Source organism: Cervus elaphus, chromosome 1 (genome assembly GCF_910594005.1).
Source record: "Cervus elaphus chromosome 1, mCerEla1.1, whole genome shotgun sequence".
Lineage (NCBI taxonomy): Eukaryota > Metazoa > Chordata > Mammalia > Artiodactyla > Cervidae > Cervus > Cervus elaphus.
The window spans coordinates 92,273,495-92,296,269 of NC_057815.1; the positions used below are offsets into that span (position 1 = coordinate 92,273,495).

Here is a 22,775-nt window from a genome sequence, read left to right on the forward strand (position 1 = left end):
AGATCAATGGAACAGAATAGAAAGCCCAGAGATAAATCCATGAACCTACGGACACCTTATCTTTGACAAAGGAGGCAAGGATATACAATGGAAAAAAGACAACCTCTTTAACAAGTGGTGCTGGGAAAACTGGTCAACCACTTGTAAAAGAATGAAACTAGAACACTTTCTAACACCATACACAAAAATAAACTCAAAATGGATTAAAGATCTAAATGTAAGACCAGAAACTATAAAACTCCTAGAGGAGAACATAGGCAAAACACTCTCCGACATAAATCACAGCAAGATCCTCTATGACCCACCTCCCAGAATATTGGAAATAAAAGCAAAAATAAACAAATGGGACATAATGAAACTTAAAAGCTGTTTCACAACAAAGGAAACTATAAGTAAGGTGAAAAGACAGCCCTCAGATTGGGAGAAAATAATAGCAAATGAAGCAACAGACAAAGGATTAATCTCAAAAATATACAAGCAACTCCTGCAACTCAATTCCAGAAAAATAAATGACCCAAGCAAAAAATGGGCCAAAGAACTAAACAGACATTTCTCCAAAGAAGACATACAGATGGCTAACAAACACATGAAAAGATGCTCAACATCACTCATTATCAGAGAAATGCAAATCAAAACCACAATGAGGTACCATTACACGCCAGTCAGGATGGCTGCTATCCAAAAGTCTACAAGCAATAAATGCTGGAGAGGCTGTGGAGAAAAGGGAATCCTCTTATACTGTTGGTGGGAATGCAAACTAGTACAGCCACTATGGAGAACAGTGTGGAGATTTCTTAAAAAACTGGAAATAGAACTGCCATATGACCCAGCAATCCCACTTCTGGGCATACACACCGAGGAAACCAGATCTGAAAGAGACACGTGCACCCCAATGTTCATCGCAGCGCTGTTTATAATAGCCAGGACATGGAAGCAACCTAGATGCCCATCAGCAGACAAATGGATAAGGAAGCTGTGGTACATATTCACCATGGAATATTACTCAGCTGTTAAAAAGAATTCATTTGAATCAGTTCTAATGACATGGATGAAACTGGAGCCCATTATACAGAGTGAAGTAAGCCAGAAGATAAAGAACATTACAGCATACTAACACATATATATGGAATTTAGAAAGATGGTAACGACAACCCTATATGCAAAACAGAAAAAGAGACACAGAAGTACAGAACAGACTTTTGAACTCTGTGGGAGAAGGTGAGGGTGGGATGTTTCGAAAGAACAGCATGTATATTATCTATGGTGAAACAGATCACCAGCTCAGGTGGGATGCATGAGACAAGTGCTCGGGCCTGGTGCACTGGGAAGACCCAGAGGAGTCGGATGGAGAGGGAGGTGGGAGGGGGGAGCGGGATGGGGAATACGTGTAACTCTATGGCTGATTCATGTCAATGTGTGACAAAACCCACTGAAATGTTGTGAAGTGATTAGCCTCCAACTAATTAAAAAAAAAAAAATAGTAAACATAAAAGCAGCAATGTGCCATGCTCAATGACTGAAAGAACTAAATATGATGAAATCCGTTCTCCCTAAATTTTCATATATATTTAAAGCAAGAGCAATCAAAATTCCATTTTTAAGACTTAAGTTGGCATCAGAAGTTATATAGAAATGCACAAGATCTAGAGTAGTCAGAAGAGTATGTTATGTGAAGAAAGAATCCAGAGGAGTGCCAATAACAGATATCAATGCCTTTTTAATTTTTTTAAGTGGCATTTTATTTTATTTTTTCAAATTTATTTCATTTATTATTATTAGTTGGAGGCTAATTACAATATTGTAGTGGTTCTTGCCATACATTGACATGAATCAGCCGTGGATTTACATGTGTTCCCCATCCCAATCCCCCCTCCTGCCTCCCTCCCCATCCCATCCCTCTGGGTCTTCCCAGTGCACCAGCCCTGAGCACTTGTCTCATGCATCCAACCTGGGCTGGTGGTCTGTTTCACCCTTGATAGTATACTTGTTTCAATGCTATTCTCTCAGAACATCCCACCCTCGCCTTCTCCCACAGAGTCCAAAAGTCTGTTCTGTACATCTGTGTCTCTTTTTCTATTTTGCATATACAGTTATTGTTACCATCTTTTTAAATTCCATATATATGCAATAGCATACCTATTGGTCTTTATATTTCTGGCTTACTTCACTCTGTATAATGGGCTCCAGTTTCATCCATCTCATTAGAACTGATTCAAATGAATTCTTTTTAACAGCTGAGTAATATTCCATGGTATATATGTACCACAGCTTCCTTATCCATTCGTCTGCTGATGGGCATCTAGGTTGCTTCCATGTACTGGCAATTATAAACAGTGCTGCGATGAACATTGGGGTGCACGTGTCTCTTTCAGATCTGGTTTCCTCGGTGTGTATGCCCAGGAGTGGTATTGCTGGGTCATATGGCAGTTCTATTTCCAGTTTTTTAAGGAATATCCAGACTGTTCTCCATAGTGGCTGTACTAGTTTGCATTCCCACCAACAATGTAAGAGGATTTCCTTTTCTCTACACACTCTCCAGCATTTATTGCTTGTAGACTTTTGGATAGCAGCCATTCTGACTGGTGTGTAATGGTACCTCATTGAGGTTTTGATTTGCATTTCTCTGATAATGAGTGATGTTGAGCATCTTTTCATGCGTTTGTTAGCCACCTGTATGTCTTCTTTGGAGAAATGTCTGTTTAGTTCTTTGGCCCATTTTTTGCTTGGGTCATTTATTTTTCTGGAATTGAGCTGCAGGAGTTGCTTATATTCAATGCCTTTTTAAAAGCCAGATTATTTTTAAAGAGTATGCCATCAGTGAAACTTTGAATAGAAAGACCAATAAACTAAATGAAAATAGAATCCAAAAATAAACTCACATGTACAATTTCACCTGATTTCAAGCAAAAACTCAACTGAAATGTAATGAGGAAAGAAGATATTTTTAGTAAATTAACAGTACAATTAGGCTTCCTATGTAAACCATGGACATTTAAGTCATTTACTTGCTTAGTAAAAAAATAATAGAAATATTATAATCACAAAGTTTCTTGACAGAAAATAAATAGATACCTTCATGATAAACAAAGACTACTTAAGCAAGTGACAAAAAGTAATAACTCTAAATGATAGAAAAATAACACTCTGTACAAAATTATGAAAATACATCATAGGAGAGTGAAAAGGAAATCTTGAGAGAACATTTGAAACAAGTACATCCTACAAAGTACTGGTATCAATAATTAAAAAAAAAAAAAAGTAAAAATAGAACAGATATCCTAATTCCTAAAATCAGTACGAGCTAGACAGACTATTGGGGAAAAGAGAGCAAGATATCCGAAGAACTGCTTCACAAAAGAGTACATCAAAATATAAAAAAACATATAAATGTGTTCAGAAACATCACTGATCATTAGCTAAATGGAAGTCAAGTCTATACAGCCATATCACTACATATCCGGCAAGATGGCCAAAAGTCAAGTTTCTTTGAACAGTTAGAGATTTTGATGAGAATGTGAAGAAACTAAACCCCTTTTAGTTGCCTGAGTAAGTGTATGTTGCTATAAAGACTGGGAAAATAAGCAAACACTAAATTTTAGAATGTGTATTCTCTCTGATGCAGCAGTTCCTTTCCTAAGTAACAGTGGGTACTGGAAGGTAAGCAATAGCATGTTTGGAGCAAATATATTCATTATAGGTGTTCAATAAAAACAATCTGATGTTATGGGTCATTATATAAGGGTACTTTCTATGCTGTTAATGCAATATATTATACACAGCAATGCAAGAAGAATGGGAAAGGGAAGGGAAGGGAGGGGAAGGGAAGGGAACAAATGAGGAGAAAAATAAATGGGTATAAATAACATTAAATGAAACATGAATGGATATAACATTAAGTGACAGACTCTCCAAAAATTATACCAATAGATACAAACATAAAAGATACTGATCTGTACTTATAAGATACTGACACTTTGTATATTAAAATTTATTCAGAAAGTGAAAACACCAAAAATAGTGAAGATAATCTTAAAGAAAGACAGTAAAGTAGAAGAAGGTACATTATCAGACATTGAGGCCTATTATAAAGCTTTAGAAATTTAGAAAACATTTTGCTGAGCACAGACTGATCAATGAAATAAGACTGATGAATGAAACAGATCCAGTCATCTACTCTTATCTGACTTAGGGAAATCACTGCTTTCTAAAGGAGAAAGAAATATCTCTTCAATAAATGCTATTGAGTCATTTGCATAATTATTTTAGGGAAAAAACAGGATTCAGATACCTACACATATGCTGCTGCTGCTGCTAAGTCACTTCAGTCGTGTCCGACTCTGTGGGACCCCAGAGACGGCAGCCCACCAGGCTCCTCCGTCCATGGGATTTTCCTGGCAAGGGTACTGGAGTGGGTTGCCATTTCCTTCTCCGGCACATATGCTATGCAGATTCAATTCTACCTCGATTAAAGATCCAAATGTGAAAACGCAAACAATAAACACTTCAGAGGAAAGCATAGTAGGAAATCTTTGCGATATTGAAATAGGTACAGATTGTTAAGCAGAACACACAAAGAAGTAACTACATAAGATTTAAAAAGATTAACTGGACTATTTAAAGAAATTCTGAACATCAAAATTGACGGTATGAACAAGAAACTCTCATAGTGTGAACGAATATTTACATCATACATACATAATCAGACGTGTTATTTACATTGAGTGCATCTGAGAGAGGATTCAATGTAAAATACAAAAATAACTCCTACAAATCAATAAATAATTGACATGAATTACAATACAAAGTTAACAAAGGACATGAAAAAGTGCTTTTTGGAAAAAAAAAAAAACCTAAGCAACATTTCAACACATGAAAATGTTTTCAATTTCATTCAGTATTAGAATAAACTAAAATTAATGATACCTGTATGCATCATCCAGAATGACTAGAAAGAAAATAAAGGAAAATATTGAGTCTTGACTAAGATACTAAGCAATCATAACTATTTGCTAGTGAAAATTCATATTGATTATAACCACTCTGGAAATTTATTTTGCAGTATTTAATAAAACTGAATATGACTCTCCCTCCTGTGACTCAGCAATTTCATTATAAGGAATGTACCCAAATAGAAATGCATTCAAGATTAAGCCATTCTAGATTGAATAATACTAGGGACACAAGGAGTGTGGGAGTAACTTTTTAATTAGCATTATCAAAAAACTTCTGCATAACATTAGTACATCATTTTTATAAATTATAAATGATTATATTTAACAAATATAGGGCAAAAATCCAATTTTCATTATTTTATAAAGACTCAGACATATGGAAAAATAGTTTTACTTTTATTGAAACATAGAATGAAATAGAATGTTCACAGTAACACTAATTCAGTTCAGTTCGGTGTTTTCAGATGCTCAATTGTGTCGGACTCTCTGTGACCCCATGGACTGCAGCATGCCAGGTCTCCCTGTCCATTACCAACTCCCGGAGTTTATCCCAACTCATATCCACTGAGTCGGTGATGCCATCCAATCATCTCATCCTCTGTCATCTCCTTCTCCTGCCTTCAATCTTTCCTAACATCATGCTCTTTTCCAGTGAGTCACTAATTATAAACCTCCTTATAAGCAATCCTTATATGTAACAATGCAATGAAGTTTAACTAATTTGTGATTTATTCACAAAATGGAATTGTACACAAAATAAACAATGAGCAATCTAGAACTATATATTATTATTCATTAAGAAAAGCCAGACACATATACATAAAAGAGCAACATATACAGAACTTCTTTTATATAAAATAACAAAAATAGGTGAAAATAATCTATGCTGTTAGAAGTCAGAGAAATGGTTATATGAATGTGTGTGTGTGTGTGTGTGTGTGTTAGTGGAAAAGTTCATGGTAAAAAGAAAAATAAAGGGTTCTTTTGGAGTCCTGGTAATGTTTTAGTTTAGGGTTTGTTATTGATGTTTAATTTGGATTCTGATTATACAGATGTGTTAAGTTTTAAGTGTATGTTGTACACGTGTGTTGAATATGTATGAAAGTGTTAGTCACTCAGTTGTGTCCAAATCTTTTCAACTCCATGGACTGCAACACCAGTTACTATATCCATGGACTTCTCCATGCAAGAACACTGGAGTGGTTTGCCATTTCCTTCTCTAGGGGATCTTCATGACCCAGGGACTGAACCCGGGTCTCCCACATTGCAAGCAGTTTATCATCTGAGACATCAGGTCATGCCCCATTAGTATGTATATTATACTCCAATAATAAAACACCATGAATAAGGAGAAAGTTGATAACATAAATATTATTTTCCCTTGTGAATTTTTAAAACAGTGCAATAAGCACTGTTCAAACCTTTGTCCATTACGTCCTCAGCCATGAAGTCATGAAAAGCTGCTATATTAAGAGGAGAAAATTAAGGGTTGCAAGAAAATCTAAAATGCCTGCTCAATTAATACAATTGATTTTGGATCTCTGGGTTGCAGTAGAGGAAACTTAACCAGGGAAAACTGTGGAAAGTTATCTAACATACCTTTATTTGTATAGGAATGTAAAGATGTCCTGCATAATCCCCAGACATCCTGTTGGCTTTGCTTGAAGCTTTAAAATGCTTTGCATCTAATTATCAGACTGTATCATTTCTCCTCAGGCAGAGTCTCAAAGGAGCAAAGAAACCCATAAATTCTTCTCACTGGGTTGTTAGGAACACACTGGGAACAGAAGGTTCCTCATTAGAGGTGAGTAGATTATATCTGTTTTTGATTCTGAGTCTAGTGACTCATGGCCTCAACAATGACTTGAAGTTGATTTCCTAATACCCCAACTTGGTCATTCAGCCATAGCTTTAACAATCTGTTTTGATAACTGAAGTTTCTGGTCTAATACCCTGTTGATTTCGGTATTGACCATTTGTTGATGTCCATGTGTGAAGTCGTCTCTTGTGTGGTTGACAAAGGGTATTTGCTATGACCACTGCATTCTCTTGGCAGGATTCAGTTAGCCTTTGCCATGCTTCATTTTATTCTTCGAAGCCAAATTTGCCTGTTACTCCAGGTTCTTTTGAGTAGAACATTTTTTTTTTTTTTCTGGTGTTAGAATCGATTACATTCTTTGTAGCCAAAGATGGAGAAGCTGTTTACAGTTAGCAAAATCAAGACCTGGAATCAACCGTGACTCAGCTCATCAGCTTCTCATAGCAAAATACAGGCTTAAACTAAAGAAACTGGGGGAAACCACTAGGCCAGCCAGGTATCAGTTCAGTTCAGTCCCTAAGTCATGTCCGACTCTTTGCGACCCCATGGACTGCAGCACACCATCATCAATTCCTGGAGTTTGCTCAAGCTCATGTCCATCGAGTCAGTGATGCCGTCCAACCATCCCACCCTCTGCCATTCCCTTCTCCTCCTGCCTTCAACCTTCCCAGCGTCAGAATCTTTTCAAATGAGTCAGTTATTTGCAACAGGTGGCCAAAGTATTGGAGTTTCAGCTTCAGCATCAGTCCTTCCAATGAATATTCAGGAGTGATTTTCTTTAGGATGGACTGGTTGGATCTCCTTGCAGTTCAAGGGACTCTCAAGAGTCTTCTCCAACACCACAGTTCAAAAGCATCAATTCTTTGGTGCTCAGGTTTCTTTATAGACCAACTCATATCCATACATGACTACTGGAAAAACCATAGCTTTGACTAGATGGACCTTTGCTGGCAAAGTGATGTCTCTGCTTTTTAATATGCTGCCTAGGTTGGCCACAACTTTTCTTCCAAGGAGCAAACATCTTTTAATTTCATGGCCGTGGTCACCATCTGCAGTGATTTTGGAGCCCCCCAAAATTAAGTCTCTCACTGTTTCTATTGTTTCCTTATCTATTTGCCATGAAGTGATGGAACAGGCTGCCATTATCTTAGTTTTCTGAATGTTCATTTTTAAGGTATGACTTAAATCCTCTGTGAATATGCAGTGGAGATAATGAATAGATTCAAGGCATTAGATCTAGTAAACAATGTGCCTGAAGAACTATGGGCAGAGGTCCATAATATTGTACATGGCAAACAGAAGGGGAAAAGGTGGACGTAGTGAAAGATTTCCTCTCATTGGGCTCTAAGATCACTGTGGGTGGTGACTGAAGCCATGAAATCAGAAGATGATTGCTTCTTGGCAGGAAAGCTATGAGAAACCTAGACAGTGTGTTGAAAAGCAGAGACTTAACTCTGCCAACAAAGGTCCATATGGTCAAGGCTATGGTCTTCCCAGTGGTCATGTATGGTTGTAAGAGCTGGACCATAAAGAAGACAGAACACCAAAGAATTGATGCCTTAGAACTGTGGTGCTGGAGAAGACTCCTGAGAGTCCCTTGGACAGCAAGGAGATCAAACCACTCAATCTTAAGGGAAATCAACTGAATACTCATTGTAAGGAATGATGCTGAAGCTGAAGCTCCAGTATTTCAGTCGTCTGATGCATACATGACTCAATGGAAAAGTCCCGGGTGCTGGAAAAGATTGAGGGCAGATTTGATATAAATTGAATTTACTTCAAAATTTTAACACCAGATAATGACAGATTCCCACAGTGTTTTCCAACTATGTCTGAATTAAAGGCATTATATCCATGTGTTTATAGTCCTTGTAATTTATCTGCTTCTAATATAACATGAGTTTCCCAGATGTATCCATATCATTGCAAGGATCAATGCCATTTGAAAGTCATCATTTTTTATTTTTTTGTAGAGGTGAGGTCAAAATAAAATATTAAAGCATCCATTTCACTACATTGTGGCTTCACCACACCGTAATATCTAATTAGTTAGAGGACTCTCACTCCCTCCCACCTACAAATCTTTGAGGCTGTCAAATCATCCCTTAAATGACTGACTGGACATCTATTGGAGACTGGAATGAAAAAGAAAACCTGTACAAATACAAATTTATGCACAGGACAGTCCCTTCAAAATTATGAAGTGGGAATGTATTTTTTGCTTAAAATTTATATTATTTTCCATTCTTTATTTATTTAGTAGCTCTTACCAAAACTCACTTTATTGTCTCTCAAAAAATTGCTTTGATGTTTAAATGTATGCATTTAAATATATATATTTTATCTCTCTTTGTAGATTGCACTTACTGTCACGCATTTATTGTTGAAAGGTGTAATTGTCCCCGGCAGAGGGGGTGGGGGGAGGGTTGGGGATGATTTGGCTTCTCTAACCTCTGTACTTCGTGTGGTTTTACAGTGAAGGTCCAATGTTCACCCTTGTCCATTGTATTTTGTACATATTTTCAGGTGATTACTGGTCATTTGTATATCTCCTGTGAGAAATTTCTGTTCACATCCTTTGTCTGTTTTTAATTTGGGTATTTTTCTGTTGTTGAGTTATAAAAGTGTTTATACAAAACATTATTCAATACTTTATACAAAACATTATTCAATACATTAGACACATCAGGCATATGATTCCCAACTTTTTCCATTGTGAGGGTCACATTTTTAAAACTTTGAGACTGTCCTTTGACAGACAAAACTTTGTTTTAATTTTCATTTAGATTAAAGTCAATTTGTTTATTTTTGTTTATTTTATTTTATATTTTTACTGTTTATGTGTCATATCTAAGACACCTGTCAGGAGCTAAGTGACTTGGGAGAGAGAGAACTGAGCTGCCAATTAAATTAACAAACCATAAGCATAAGATTTAAGATTTTAGCCACTTATTACAATGATAATCTCATCACAGCTCGTGAAGGTTAATAATTATTTTATATTTATTCCCAGTTTGTGTTTCCCGAATGGCCTGGCTGGACAAACACAGCCTGAGCTGCTGACTGAATTCATCCTCGGAATCACGGATCTCCCTGAGCTACAGGCGCCTTTGTTTGGACTCTTCCTCACTGTTTACTTGGGCTCAGTGGGGGTAACCTGGGCTTGGTTATTCTCACTGCGATAGACTCTAGGCTACAAACACCCATGTACTTTTTGCTCAGACACCTGGCTCTCACTGACCTTGGTTATTCAACAGCTGTAGGGCCCAGAACGCTGGTGAATGCTGCCGCAGATCAGCGTACAATCTCCATCACTGGTGTGCCACCCGGCTCACTTTGTTCAGCACGTTTATCACAGTGAAGTTTTCACGCTGTCTGCGATGGCCTATGACCGCTGCGTGGCCGTCTGTAACCCTCTGCTCCACACAGGATCATGTCACAAAGGTTACGTCACAGACCAGCGGCCAGTCCCTATCTGTACAGCCTCTTTTTGTCTCTGCTGACCGTCATACAAATTTTTATTTCATCGTTTTGTGGTCATAATATCATTAAACATTTCTATTGTGATAGTCTGCCCTTGATATCTTTGCTTTGTTCAGACACGTGAGATTAGATGGGTAATTCTGATCTTTTCAATTTTTAATTTGGTTTCATCTCTTCTGATAGTTCTCGTGTCCTATATCTTGATCCTTGTCGCCATCTTCAGGATGAACCAGGAGAAAGCAGACACAAGGCTTTCTCCACCTGTGGATCTCATTTGACAGTGATAATCATATTCTATGGCACTCTCCTCTTTATGTACGTGCAGCCCAAATCCAGTGATTCCTTTGATACTGATAAAATGGCATCTTTATTTTATACTTTAGTAATACCCATGCTGAATCCGATGATCTACAGTTTGAGGAACAAAGAGGTGAAAAATGCCCTCTCTAGAAACTGGAAAATATGTGCAAATATACTATTTAAAATTCACTCTAGGATATGCTAACAATGGATGATGTATTAGTGAAAGTATATTATTATTGGTGTGTTTAAGCCTTGTAAATTTGCCTCTATTGGATGAACAAGAATTGATGTATGAGAAGCATAGAAATAAAGAAAACCATTCATTACTTTGAAACAAAATATATCATTAACAGATGACTATTCCCTGCTCAGATACTCACCCATACCTAGTTTCAGGCCCTCATCTAACTGCCATTCCCACGTGTTCTCACGTGTGACCTATTAACGTGTCTCTTTCTTAAAGCACTTATTTTTATAAACCAGAAAATGTATAGTACATTCAGTTTTTCTGTAGTACTAGCAGAGTAAAAGGTACAAAAAGAATAGCTGATAAATATTACCTAAATGATTCATTCAGGAAAATAAACATGCATTGCTATTTTAACAACCAAGACTCTTTCTTCATGGGGCTTAGAGAAAATACAGAAAATTTGAAGAATGAAAAGTGAGCTCTATAGTATGGTTGGTGTTGTTGAGCAATATGAAAAAGAAAAAGAGGAAGTAGCCAGGATGGAACTTAAATTTTGATTAAAGTTGTCAGGTAGCCCTCTGTAAGAATATTGGTTAAATAAACACTTGAGAAGTTGAGTGAATGGAATATGTGTATATTTAGGGGAAGACTGCTCCCGGTCAAAAAATGAGCAGAAGGTGTAGATAGACATTTCTCCAAAAAGACATACAAATGGCCAGTAGGCATATGAAAAGATGCACAACTTTGATAATTATTAGAGAAATGAAAATCAAAGCTACAGTAAGTTATCACTTCCCACTGTTCAGAATGACTATCATTTTAAAAGTCGACAAATAGTATATGCTAGAGAGGGTGTGAAGAAGAGGGAATCCTCCTACACTGCTGGTGGAAATATAATTTGGTGCTGCCACGATGGGCACGACTTAGCGACTGAACCACCATCACCACGATGGAAAACAGTACAAAATAGAGTTGCCATGTGATCCAGCAATCCCGCTTCTGAGCACATATATGGAGAAGAGCAATTCAAAAAGATACATGAACTTCAAAAGCCAAGACATGGAAGACACCTGTCCACTGAGGGATGGACAAAGATGTGGTGTATGTACATGATGAAATACTGTTGAGTCATAAAAATAGAAGGAAATAATGCCACTTGTATCAATATTGATAAATTTAGAGCATATCATACTAAGTGAAGTCAGAAAGAGAAAGACAAATACTGCATGATATCACTTACATGTGCAATCTAAAAGCAATGCTACAAACTAACTTAGCAACAGAACAGAAATAAACTGGAGGCATGGAAAAAAAACTTATGGTTAAAGTGGAAAGTGGGGGGAGGGATCAATTTGGAAATAGCAGATAAAGACTCTATATATCCTTTATGGTTTATTCAGTTCAGGTCAGTTCACAGTTTATTACAGGATATTAAATATAGCTCCCTGTCCTTTATACATAGTTGTATACATATATAAAATCTACATGATGCATTGTTATTTTCAGTTTATTTAATTACTTACATAATGTCTAGAGACAGACACTTTTTCCTTTAAAGGACCTCAGTATTTGCTTTTGAAGACCTTCAACTGGTTAGATGAAGCCCACCTATATTTTGAGGAGCAATTGGCTGTACTGAAAGTCTATTCATTTAAGTGTTAATAAAAATTTTAAAAAGAATAATTTTCACAGTGACACTAGACTGATATTTAACTAAACAATTGGGCACCACAGCCTAGCCAAATGGGTACAGAAATTAACTATCAAAGCAGGAAAAAAGAGAACATTAATAAATGGTAAAAAAAAAAAATAGGAAACCAATATATGTAACTTATTTACAGGTACATACAAACTGCTCTGGATTATTAATAACTACACCTCATTACTTGCATTCTGTTATATTTTAATGCTTCAGGGACAGTCAAAAAATTGCTTGGCAACTCCTCAAGGAGAGTCACAGAGGGAGAGAAAAATGCATAAATTGCCCTATTTGTGTTGCAAAGCACATGAGAACATCAGAGGTTTCATTACAGGTAAATAGCATATTTCATGTGGTGCCTTATTTTAACAATAGATGGATAGCTTTGGTGACATTTGCAAGATAGCTGTTTTATTCTATGTCAAATCACAGCAAAACATGAGGATATTTGGTTCTTTTCCATGTACAACTTTCTGTTGATAATGTATGACCAGAATAGAACTGCATGCATCCCTTTTCCTGCCGATAACCATTCAAATATTTTCACAAACACTAAGGAGCATCTTTGAAATGTCAGGGTCATATTATTTAATATTTGGAGGCCTGGCGTGCTGCAGTCCATGGGGCCACAAAGAGTCTGACATGACTTGGGAACTGAGCAATGGCAGCAGATGTTTTCTATAAACGCTTAATTGTATGAGTAAGAAAAGACACAACAGTGGGACAAGAAAACCTGAAGATTCAGGAATTAAAAGAAAAAAATTAAGTCAGAATTACAAAGCTGCTGGTGGTCATGTTCTTGTTTGGTATTCTTCGAAATTCTCAGTCATTTAGTGACTCTGGGATCTTATTGCCTTCCCAAAATATTGTGTTTTTAATGAATAATTAAATCAAGGTATTCATGGGAATATTTCTGATCTCTTGATGAGCAAAAGCAGGGTTTTCCATCTTGCACTGTGATGTGAAAAGAAATTTTTGGAGGCTAGGAGTTTTGAGTACCCAGTGTTTCGGTAAATCTGCCATCCAGCAAGTTCAGTTTCCAGTGGAATCGGACAGAAAACACATAACTTTTTTAGAGTATAGTTCTAAAAATAATAATCAGGAGATCAGCACAGGTAGTAAACTTTGGAAAAGTAATTTCATACATTTCATACATTTCTAAAGCTGGTGAAGCAAACAGAAAATTCTCTTCAATATCCCCCACCTTATCTTACAGGAAAATCAGCATTTACCAGTGTAGAGTTTTTTTTTTCTTTCAGTAGCCTTTCAGAAGCAAACTAAACAAAGATTTATGTCACTTCATGTTTTCCTATTTGTAGTGCCATATTTCTGATATAAGAAAGCATGTATATGGGGATAGGTTAGGATATCAGAGGTTCAAAATCTTATAAGCAACGCACTTGATGAGATAAATGTGGATTTCCAATCAACACATACATAATTTAATTTTATGAATATTATATTTTTATTTACTTTCCTAGAGTTCACAGAGAATCCTGACACTTATTTTCCTGGTAATAATATCAATTCTATTTCTTATTTTTTTTTTTAGTAAAGCATTAGTATATTAAAAAAAATCAGTTGTTTTTTTTTTTTTTGCTATTGCTTTTCTTTTAATTGTTGACACTCCATCGTGTCTGACTCATTGTGACCCCATGGACTGCGGCATGCCAGGTCTCCCAGTCTTTCGCCATCTACTGGAGCCTGCTCAAACTTACGTCCATTGAGTCAGTGATGCCATTCAACCATCTCCTCCTCTGTCATTCCCTTCTCCTCCCGCCAATTTTTCCCAGCATCAGGGTCTTCTCTAATGAATTAGCTCTTCGCATGAGGTGGCCAAAGTATTGAGCTTCAGCTTCAGCATCAGTCCTTCCAATGAATATTCAAGATTGATTTTCTTTAAGACTGACTGGTTGGATCTCCTTGCAGTCCAAGGGACTCTCAAGAGTCTTCTCCAAGACCACAGTTCAAAAGCATCAATTCTTCAGTGCTCAGCCTTTTTTATGGTCCAAATCTCACATATATGCATCACTACTGGAAAACCATAGCTTTGACTATACAGTCCTTTGTTGGCAAAGGACACCCTGTTCCATGTCTGGTTCCAGCTGTTACTTCTTGACCTGCATATGGGTTTCTCAGGAGGCAGGTTAGGTGGTCTAGTATTACCATCTCTTTAAGAATTTTCCACAGTTTGTGGTGATCCACAGTCAAAGGCTTTGGCACAGTCAATGAAGCAGAAGCAGTTGTTTTTCTGTAATTCTCTTGCTTTTTCTATGATCCAATGGATGTTGGCAATTTGATCTCTGATTCCTCTGCTCTTTCTAAATTCAGTTTGAACTTCTGGAAGTTCTCGGTTCACCTAATGTTGAATCGTAGCTTGGAGAATTTCGAGCATTTCTTTGCTTGCTTGTGAGATGAGTGCAATCGTGCACAGTTTGAACATTCTTTGGCACTGCCTTCTTTGGTACTGGAATCAAACCTGACCTTTTCCAGTCTTGCGGCCACTGCTGAGTTTTGCAAATTTGCTGGCATATTGAGTGATCACACCATTTTGGTTATCTGGGTCATTATTATTATTGCTATTATTATTATTTTTTGGTTCTTCTGTGTATTCTTCCTAGCTCTTCTTAATATTATCTGCTTCTGTTTGGTACATATCTTTTCTGTCCTTTATTGTACCCATATTTGCATGAAATGTTCCCTTGGTATCTGTAATTTTCTTGAAGAGATCTCTAGTCTTTTCCATTCTATTGTTTTCCCTATTTCTTTGCATTGATCACTTAGGAAGGCTCTCATATCTGTCCTTATTATTCTCTGGAACTCTGCATTCAGGTGCTATATCTTTCCTTTTCTCCTCTGTCTTTAGCTTCTCATCTATTCTCAGCTATTTGTAAGGCCTCTTCAGACAACTATTTTGCTTTTTTGCATTTCTTTTTCTTGAGGATGGTTTTGATCACCACCTACTATACAGTGTTGCAAACCTCAGCGAATTCTTTAAGTTAAAAAAATCTACATTTCAAAAAAAATCTACATTCTACTCTGGTATCCTGTTTTCTTAGTAATATTCATGATAAGAATGATGTTTTCTTAGGAGTATTCATATATATCTTTAATTCACTGTACTTATACCTCTGCATTTAATGTTGTATGGAGGATATTTGCAGCCTTGATGTGAAATCAGACAAAATAATATTCTGGAAATATATGATACATATAAATATATATAGATAGATGATATAGATGTATGCTTGTATATCCTTTTTTAAAATTTTTTTTCAGTATGATATTGTGTAATATATAATAATTTTAAAACTTTTCTTTTTCAATAGAGAATCCTTTTATCCAAAGGAAGTATTTATGAAACTTCGTTATCTAAAACAAATTTTAGTTACATCACAGTCTCTCCAGTGGCTCAATTTCCTCATTGTGACCTTGGTTTCTCCCTGGCTAAATATACTGTCCATGTTACAAACAATTCAATATATGTCAGTTTCAGTGAAAATGCAGTTGGGGAGGAGGAAAAAATGTTACATTTTGAGAAAATATATATTACATATTTTAAGTTATGTAGGAGGTTAAAAAACTTGAGCAAGAGCTCACGGATGGTCCCAGTTGCAGCCGTAGGGGCAGTGGGGACGTTGAGGGCTGTTTCCTGGGTAACATAGCATTCAGTCTGTGCACCATCGTACAGCCAAGAAGGAAGTTGCACAAAAGAATTTATACGTGCATGTGTAAGGAGAATCCAATTCAGGTAGCATGCTTTTTCCACTAAGAAATTAAAAGCAAATGCACACAAAAATTCTATGTATTAGATATTTGAAGGGTATTTCAGATAACATCAATGCAATTAAATGTTTAAATCTCACATATCTTCCCACAACCTGGCAAGAAAGAGATTGAAATAACCTACCATATTTGCTAGGGTACTCATTTGCATATACAAAAAGTATTGCTATAGCAGAGATTATATCAACCCATGTATGTTATATGGAATGTTTCCCTGTGGAAAAAAAAAAGAATAAAAAAAAAAACAACCAGTGTGGTATCATATGTTAGAATTCCCTTATGTTTACACCTTTGTTCAATATTGGTCAAATGTATTAATTTTATCATCTTGCACCCCCTGTAGACATAAGGGCTTCAGATAAACTTATTTTAATGTAAGGGCTTCTAAATGTTTCCATGCATATTGCAATTTGGGCTTCATTTTTTATGAGGTAAAGTTTAGCATGTGTACTATGTAGTATTATGTGGCTTTAATTTTGTGAAAGCAGTGGTGTGATGGTCATTACACAAAAGATAACAGAAAAGATTGCCTTCACCTATAAAATAGCAGCTAAAATTCATAAAATTTTTTTAGATATGTTTCCCTCATCTATATTTATATCAATCCATATCTCTATGCACACATATACCACTGCTGGTCAGTCTTGGCCCTTTGGCATTTTGGTCTGTATAATTCCTTATTGCTATGTCCAACATTTTGTGACCCCACAGATTGTATCCACTGAATTTTCTTGGCAAGAATACTGGAATGGATTGCCATTTCCTCCTCCAGGGTATCTTCCAACCCTGGGATTGGACGCATGTCTCCTGAGTCTCCTGCATTGCAAGCAGATTCTTTACTCACTAAGCCATGGAGAAGCCCCCTTGTTGTTTTGGCGGCAGCCCTAATATATTAGGATAAATACTAGTCTCACTGGTTTCTAACTACCTCCAATGCTTACAACCAAATGGCCTCAAAATATTGTTACATATTCTTTGGGGGGTTAATCTTCACCAGTGAAAAACTACAGGTCTCTCTCTTTCTCCAGATGTATATTTATCCCTCTTTTTTATTTCTATTTATATTTGTATGTTTTATTTAAAGGACACAGAAGTCTTTCTTTGTGTTTAAAATATAATTTAGATTTATTTATTTCATGTATGTAAACTAAAAGAAATCACTATATTTCATTAATGATATCATTGACTATACAATGTCTCTATTAAAGTAGGTTTTCTGATAAAATGGAAACAGAGAATGGAACAGTGCTGAGTGAATTCATCCTCACGGGAATCACAGACCGCCCCGAGCTGCAGGCTCCACTGTTTGGGCTCTTCCTCGTCATCTACGTGACCTCAGTGGTGGGCAACTTGGGCATGGTCATCCTCACCAAGGTGGACCCCAGGCTGCAGACACCCATGTACTTCTTTCTCAGGCACCTGGCTCTTACTGATCTGGGTTATTCCACAGCTGTAGGACCCAAAATGTTGATGAATTTCGTTGTGGATCAAAACACAATCTCTTATTATATGTGTGCCACGCAGCTGGCTCTCTTCATTGTGTTCATCATTAGTGAACTTTTTATTCTGGCCGCAATGTCCTATGACCGCTACGTGGCCATCTGTCACCCCCTGCTCTACACGGTCATCATGTCACAAAGGGTGTGCCGGGTTCTGGTGGCAATCCCCTACCTCTATAGCACATTCATTTCTCTTCTAGTCACTGTAAACATTTTTAATTCATCCTTCTGCGGCTGTAATGTCATCAGTCATTTCTACTGTGACAGTCTCCCCATATTATCCCTGCTCTGTTCAAACACACATGAAATTGAATTAATCATCCTGGTCTTATCAGGATTTAATTTGATTTTCTCTCTTCTAATAGTTCTTGTGTCTTACCTGCTCATCCTTGCAGCTATTCTCAGGATGAGCTCTGCTGAAGGCAGGCACAAGGCTTTTTCTACCTGTGGATCCCACCTGACAGTGGTCACCGTGTTCTACGGGACTTTGATATTTATGTATGTGCAACCAGAGTCCAGTCATTCCTTTGACACTGATAAAGTTGCTTCCATATTTTACACCCTTGTTATTCCCATGTTAAATCCCTTGATCTATAGTTTAAGAAACAAAGATGTAAAATATGCACTACAAAGGACATGGAAAAAACTTTGCAATATCTTTCCTTAAAAGTCACTGTCCATGTCATTCCTACAAATTAGGTTAGGTACTTTCCACCTTGCTGTGGGTGCATTCAGAGAGAAAAGCAAGTACATATAAGATCATCATGAATTTAGAGTATTCTATTTGATAGTCATACTCCTAAGTGGTATAAACACATTGGCTAAAAGAAAAAGGCAAAACTCTTTTCCATCTTGAGAAGTGATGAAATGTAAGCATAATAGTTAAGTATATTTTAGAGGACAGTAGAATAGACCATAAGAGCAATCAAGGACTGTGTGTATGCTCTGTGGGGGTAAGGAAGAATAGTAGGTACAGAAAAGGAAAGAAAGAAAGAAAGAAAATGAAGTCGCTCAGTCGTGTCCGACTATTTGCGACCCCATGGACTGTAGCCTACAAGGCTCCTCCCTCCATGGGATTCTCCGAGCAAGAGTACTGGAGTGGGTTGCCATTTCCTTCTCCAGGGGTTTTTCCAAACTCAGGGATCGAACCCCAGTCTCCCACATTCCAGGCAGACGCTTTAACCTCTGAGCCAAATGACTTAATTACCACATCTTGATCATAATATGTTTCTGTTTAAGCTCTGAAATTTTTTACCCCACTTATATGTGTGAGTTTCTTGCATTTGTACTTTTGTATCAGCCTTTCTTCAAATTTGGGGAATTCTTGCCCATTATTTCTGTAAATAAACTTTTTTAGTGGTGTCTTCTAAATCCCTTAGTCTCTGTTCACTTATTATTATTACTATTAGTATTATTATTATTTACTCCTCATACTCAACACTTTAAAATGACTTGAGTTTAATTCCCTGATTATAAACTTCTGATTGTTCTAATCTGTTGGTGAAACCAGGTAGTAAAATTTTAATTCAATTGTTGTGTTTTCGGCTTTTGAGTTTTTGATTTTATTCTTTTTAAATTACTTTCTACCTCTGTTTATGTCCTCAGTTTGTTTATATATTGGAGAGTTATGTTTGTTTGAATTGATCTATTTTCCTTGTTTCTTTGTGATCTTTGTGTGTGTTTCTTTGTGATGTCCTGTGATATTTTGTTAAAAATTAGGCATTTGAAAAAAGCAAGCACTTCTCCCATGATCTGTGGTATGGACTCTCAAATCAGCCTGGCATAAAAACTCAAAAGTCCTGTCTCTATCTCTGTCTACACAGGAACACTCACAGAGGCAGATATGTGATGTGTGTATCATGTGGAATTTGTTCACAACATAATAACATGTCAAACACGAGGCTTTTTATTGGCCTATATGTTGTAGTAGTATTCATGATAGCTGAGGATAAGGAAAAACAATATATGCGTTAATAAAGAAAAGATCCATGACTTTCTCCATGTATTTTTTACTGTAATGAATTAAGAAGAAAAAAAGTCACATCATTGTATATGACAAATAATTAGCAAATTATATTCAACAATGCAATTTTACTGCTCAATAATATGTAGACATAGTAAAACATATGTGCACAAAACATGGCAATATTGCAAAACATATTGATCATGCAAGGCTTAAGTGAAGCACAGTAGAATCTGTGAATTGAGAGAGAAAAATGAGAATAGGTATTGCATGTGATAGTGAAAATGTTGAATTGAACATTTTATTACATTGAAATGTAATGAAAACAAAGCAAATGAAAGACAATTCTGTAATAAAATGATGATGATGCAGTATGGAATGAGAATGTAAAATAGAAGTAGCTAATTCCTCTCCCTAGAGTTTTAAAAAGAAAAAAAAAAAGGAAACACTATCTTATCTAGACACATCATATTATTATGTTTAATGTATTTAAACATTTTAAATAAGACAATGATTTCATACATCTCCATTATGTCATCCACTTAAGGAGATCACTGCAGAGCTACAGGAACGCCGAAGGGCTTGTACTATGGATAAAATATATCTTAATCCAAATCCTTATGAGATTGTATTAGGGTGAAGCATAGGAACAGAATTAATATGAACCTAAGTATGGGCTGCTGTCCATGGGGTCGCACAGAGTTGGACACAACTGAAGCGACTTAGCAGCAGCAAGTATGAGGAAAAGGAAAATGAAATTCAAGTATGAGGAAAAGGAAAATGAAATGCACACAAATAAATCTGACCAGGCTATTGGGAAACACAAATTGCTCAAGACTACTAATAGCCACATCTCCTCCCTTGTTTCTGTTAAGATTTCAAATGCTTCAGGGATGATCAAGAAATTGCTTGGTATCTCCTTAAGGAGAGTCTCAAAGGGCAGAAAATAATTCATAAATTATTCACAATATGTATTTTACGAAGCACATGAGAAAGCCAAAACAGAGTTTTCATTACAAGTAAACATAGTATATTTTGTGTGGTGCCGTATTTTACCAATATCCAGATTGTTTGACGATTTGCAGTATAGCGCTGATTCTATGCCCCTTGTAGGCATCAAGTTGGGTCATGGTGGGGGCCTGGAGGACTCTTACCTGGAAACACGGTATCTATTCATTGTCATACCCCTGAAAAACAGTTTAGTCACCCTAAAAGAATTTGCATGTACATGTGTAAAAGTAATCTGTTTTAGGCAACTTGCTGTCTCTATTAAGAAATGAAGAATAACTAACAGGAAAATCTAATTTAGCTGACATATGAAGACATTTCCAGGTTCCATGAATATACTGAAAGATTTCATTATTGATTATCTTCCCAACAACCTTGCAAGAAATAGTTGATTTCACTGATGGATATAAAGAGATTAGGGGCTTCACCAATGGCTCAGTGGTAAAAACTCCACCTGCACTGCAAGAGACAAGAGGTCAATCCCTGGAGGAGGGCATGGCAACCCACTCCAGGATTCCTGCTTGGATAGCCCTGTGGACAGAGAAGGTTGGTGAGCCAAGATGCGTGGGGTCGGGAAGAGTCAGATAGAACTCCAGTGACTGAGCAGGCATGCATGCATAGAGGTTAAGGTAGTTCATATTTGCCAAAGTAATGCTTTGTATGTACCAAAAATGCACATGTAACAGATTATACCACCTATGCACACTTCTCAAAATGTTTCCTGTAATGAAAGCCAATTATGTTTAACATGATCTGATAGAATTTCTTTAATTTCTTTAACTTCAGATCTCTTTCCAGTATTAGGCAAGTGTATTCATCATTTCATCCTGTGCATTCAGTAGACATAAAGTCTTTCACATAAGTATGTTTTAAAGTGAGAGCTTCTAAATGTCCCCACCCATAAAGAAGCTAAAGTGTATATTATTTCTTTTCCTTTCTGTTTTACTTATTTACCTTTGCTTGTGTACGTGTGTGGGGTTTTGTTTATTAACATTTGTTGTGATTTAGCATTCATACGCTTTCATGGTTCATATTAATAGCAAACTTATTTGTGGTTTCAAGCAAGCTCCTTGGAGTGGGAGGACTTAAACTCAACAGTCATATGAATTTGCTCAAACATCTTCCTTCCACACGGGGATCTCAGGGTCCTGTTTTTCTCTCCTCAGTTCTATTATTATCACATATGAGTTCTACAGAACCTATTCACTCAACATCATGGCATTTCAGCAGCTCAGAAGATCAGCACAGTATCTGTTTTTGTCTTATTCAGTCTTTTTGTCTACACTTGTGAATATGTCAGTTAAGACAGATTTCTTAAAGACAAAAATGATTTTAAATAATTTTTGTTTAAGGGTCATTTTGCAAATTGACCATATGAGGGTCATATGCAAACTATATTTGCATAAGAGGCCCACTGTATGATAAATTATTTGTTGCTTCCCTTTCATGCTGCTGCTTCCTCGGATTTGACTGAGTGTGTATTAGATGTGATAAGGATGCATGATCTCACTGCATTGATTTGATGGTTCCTCTTCTGAGAAATAAACAGCGGCCCTCCCATGACTTGGTCTATGCTGTATTTCTAGTGAAAGTATAGTGTGACAGGTAACAATTGATGTACATGCTATGATATCTGGACTAACTATAAACTACCATAAATTCCTCCATGTTTCTGATTACTTGTAGTATTTTTCTAACATTAATGGTGCTTTATTTACATCAGAGAGGATCTAGATTCTTTTCTTCAGCTACTGTCAAGGACTAAAATTTTGCATGTGATCAGGCCTTCTCTGATGGTCCAGTGACTAAGAATCTGCCTGCCATTGCTAGGCACACAGGTTCAATCCCTGGTCGTGGAAGATCCCTTATACTCTGGATGAAATAAGCCCTTTTGCCACAACTGCTGAAGCCAGCATACCTAGAGCCTGTGCTTCACAAAAACAGAAGTCCCCACCTGCTGCAACTATGGAAAGCCTGCATGCAGCAACAAATACCCAGGACAGCCAAACATAAATAAATATTAAAAAAAAAATTTTTTTTAAACTATTAAAATTTTTTCATGAAGTCAAATGA

The 22,775-nt window shown here is 36.6% G+C and overlaps 1 protein-coding gene across 1 annotated transcript; it reads left to right on the forward strand.

Moving 5' to 3' along the window:
* Positions 1-17,450: 17,450 nt before the first annotated feature.
* On the forward strand, positions 17,451-18,398 carry LOC122700099 (olfactory receptor 8K3-like). The gene has a single exon (XM_043912726.1). The coding sequence runs from the start codon at positions 17,457-17,459 to the stop codon at positions 18,396-18,398; it is 942 nt and encodes a 313-aa protein (XP_043768661.1). The 5' UTR covers positions 17,451-17,456.
* The last annotated feature ends 4,377 nt before the right edge of the window (positions 18,399-22,775 follow it).

Excerpts from the sequence above, each read along its gene's own strand:
- LOC122700099 (XM_043912726.1), top strand. The coding sequence starts at position 17,457 with ATGGAAACAGAGAATGGAACAGTGCTGAGTGAATTCATCCTCACGGGA.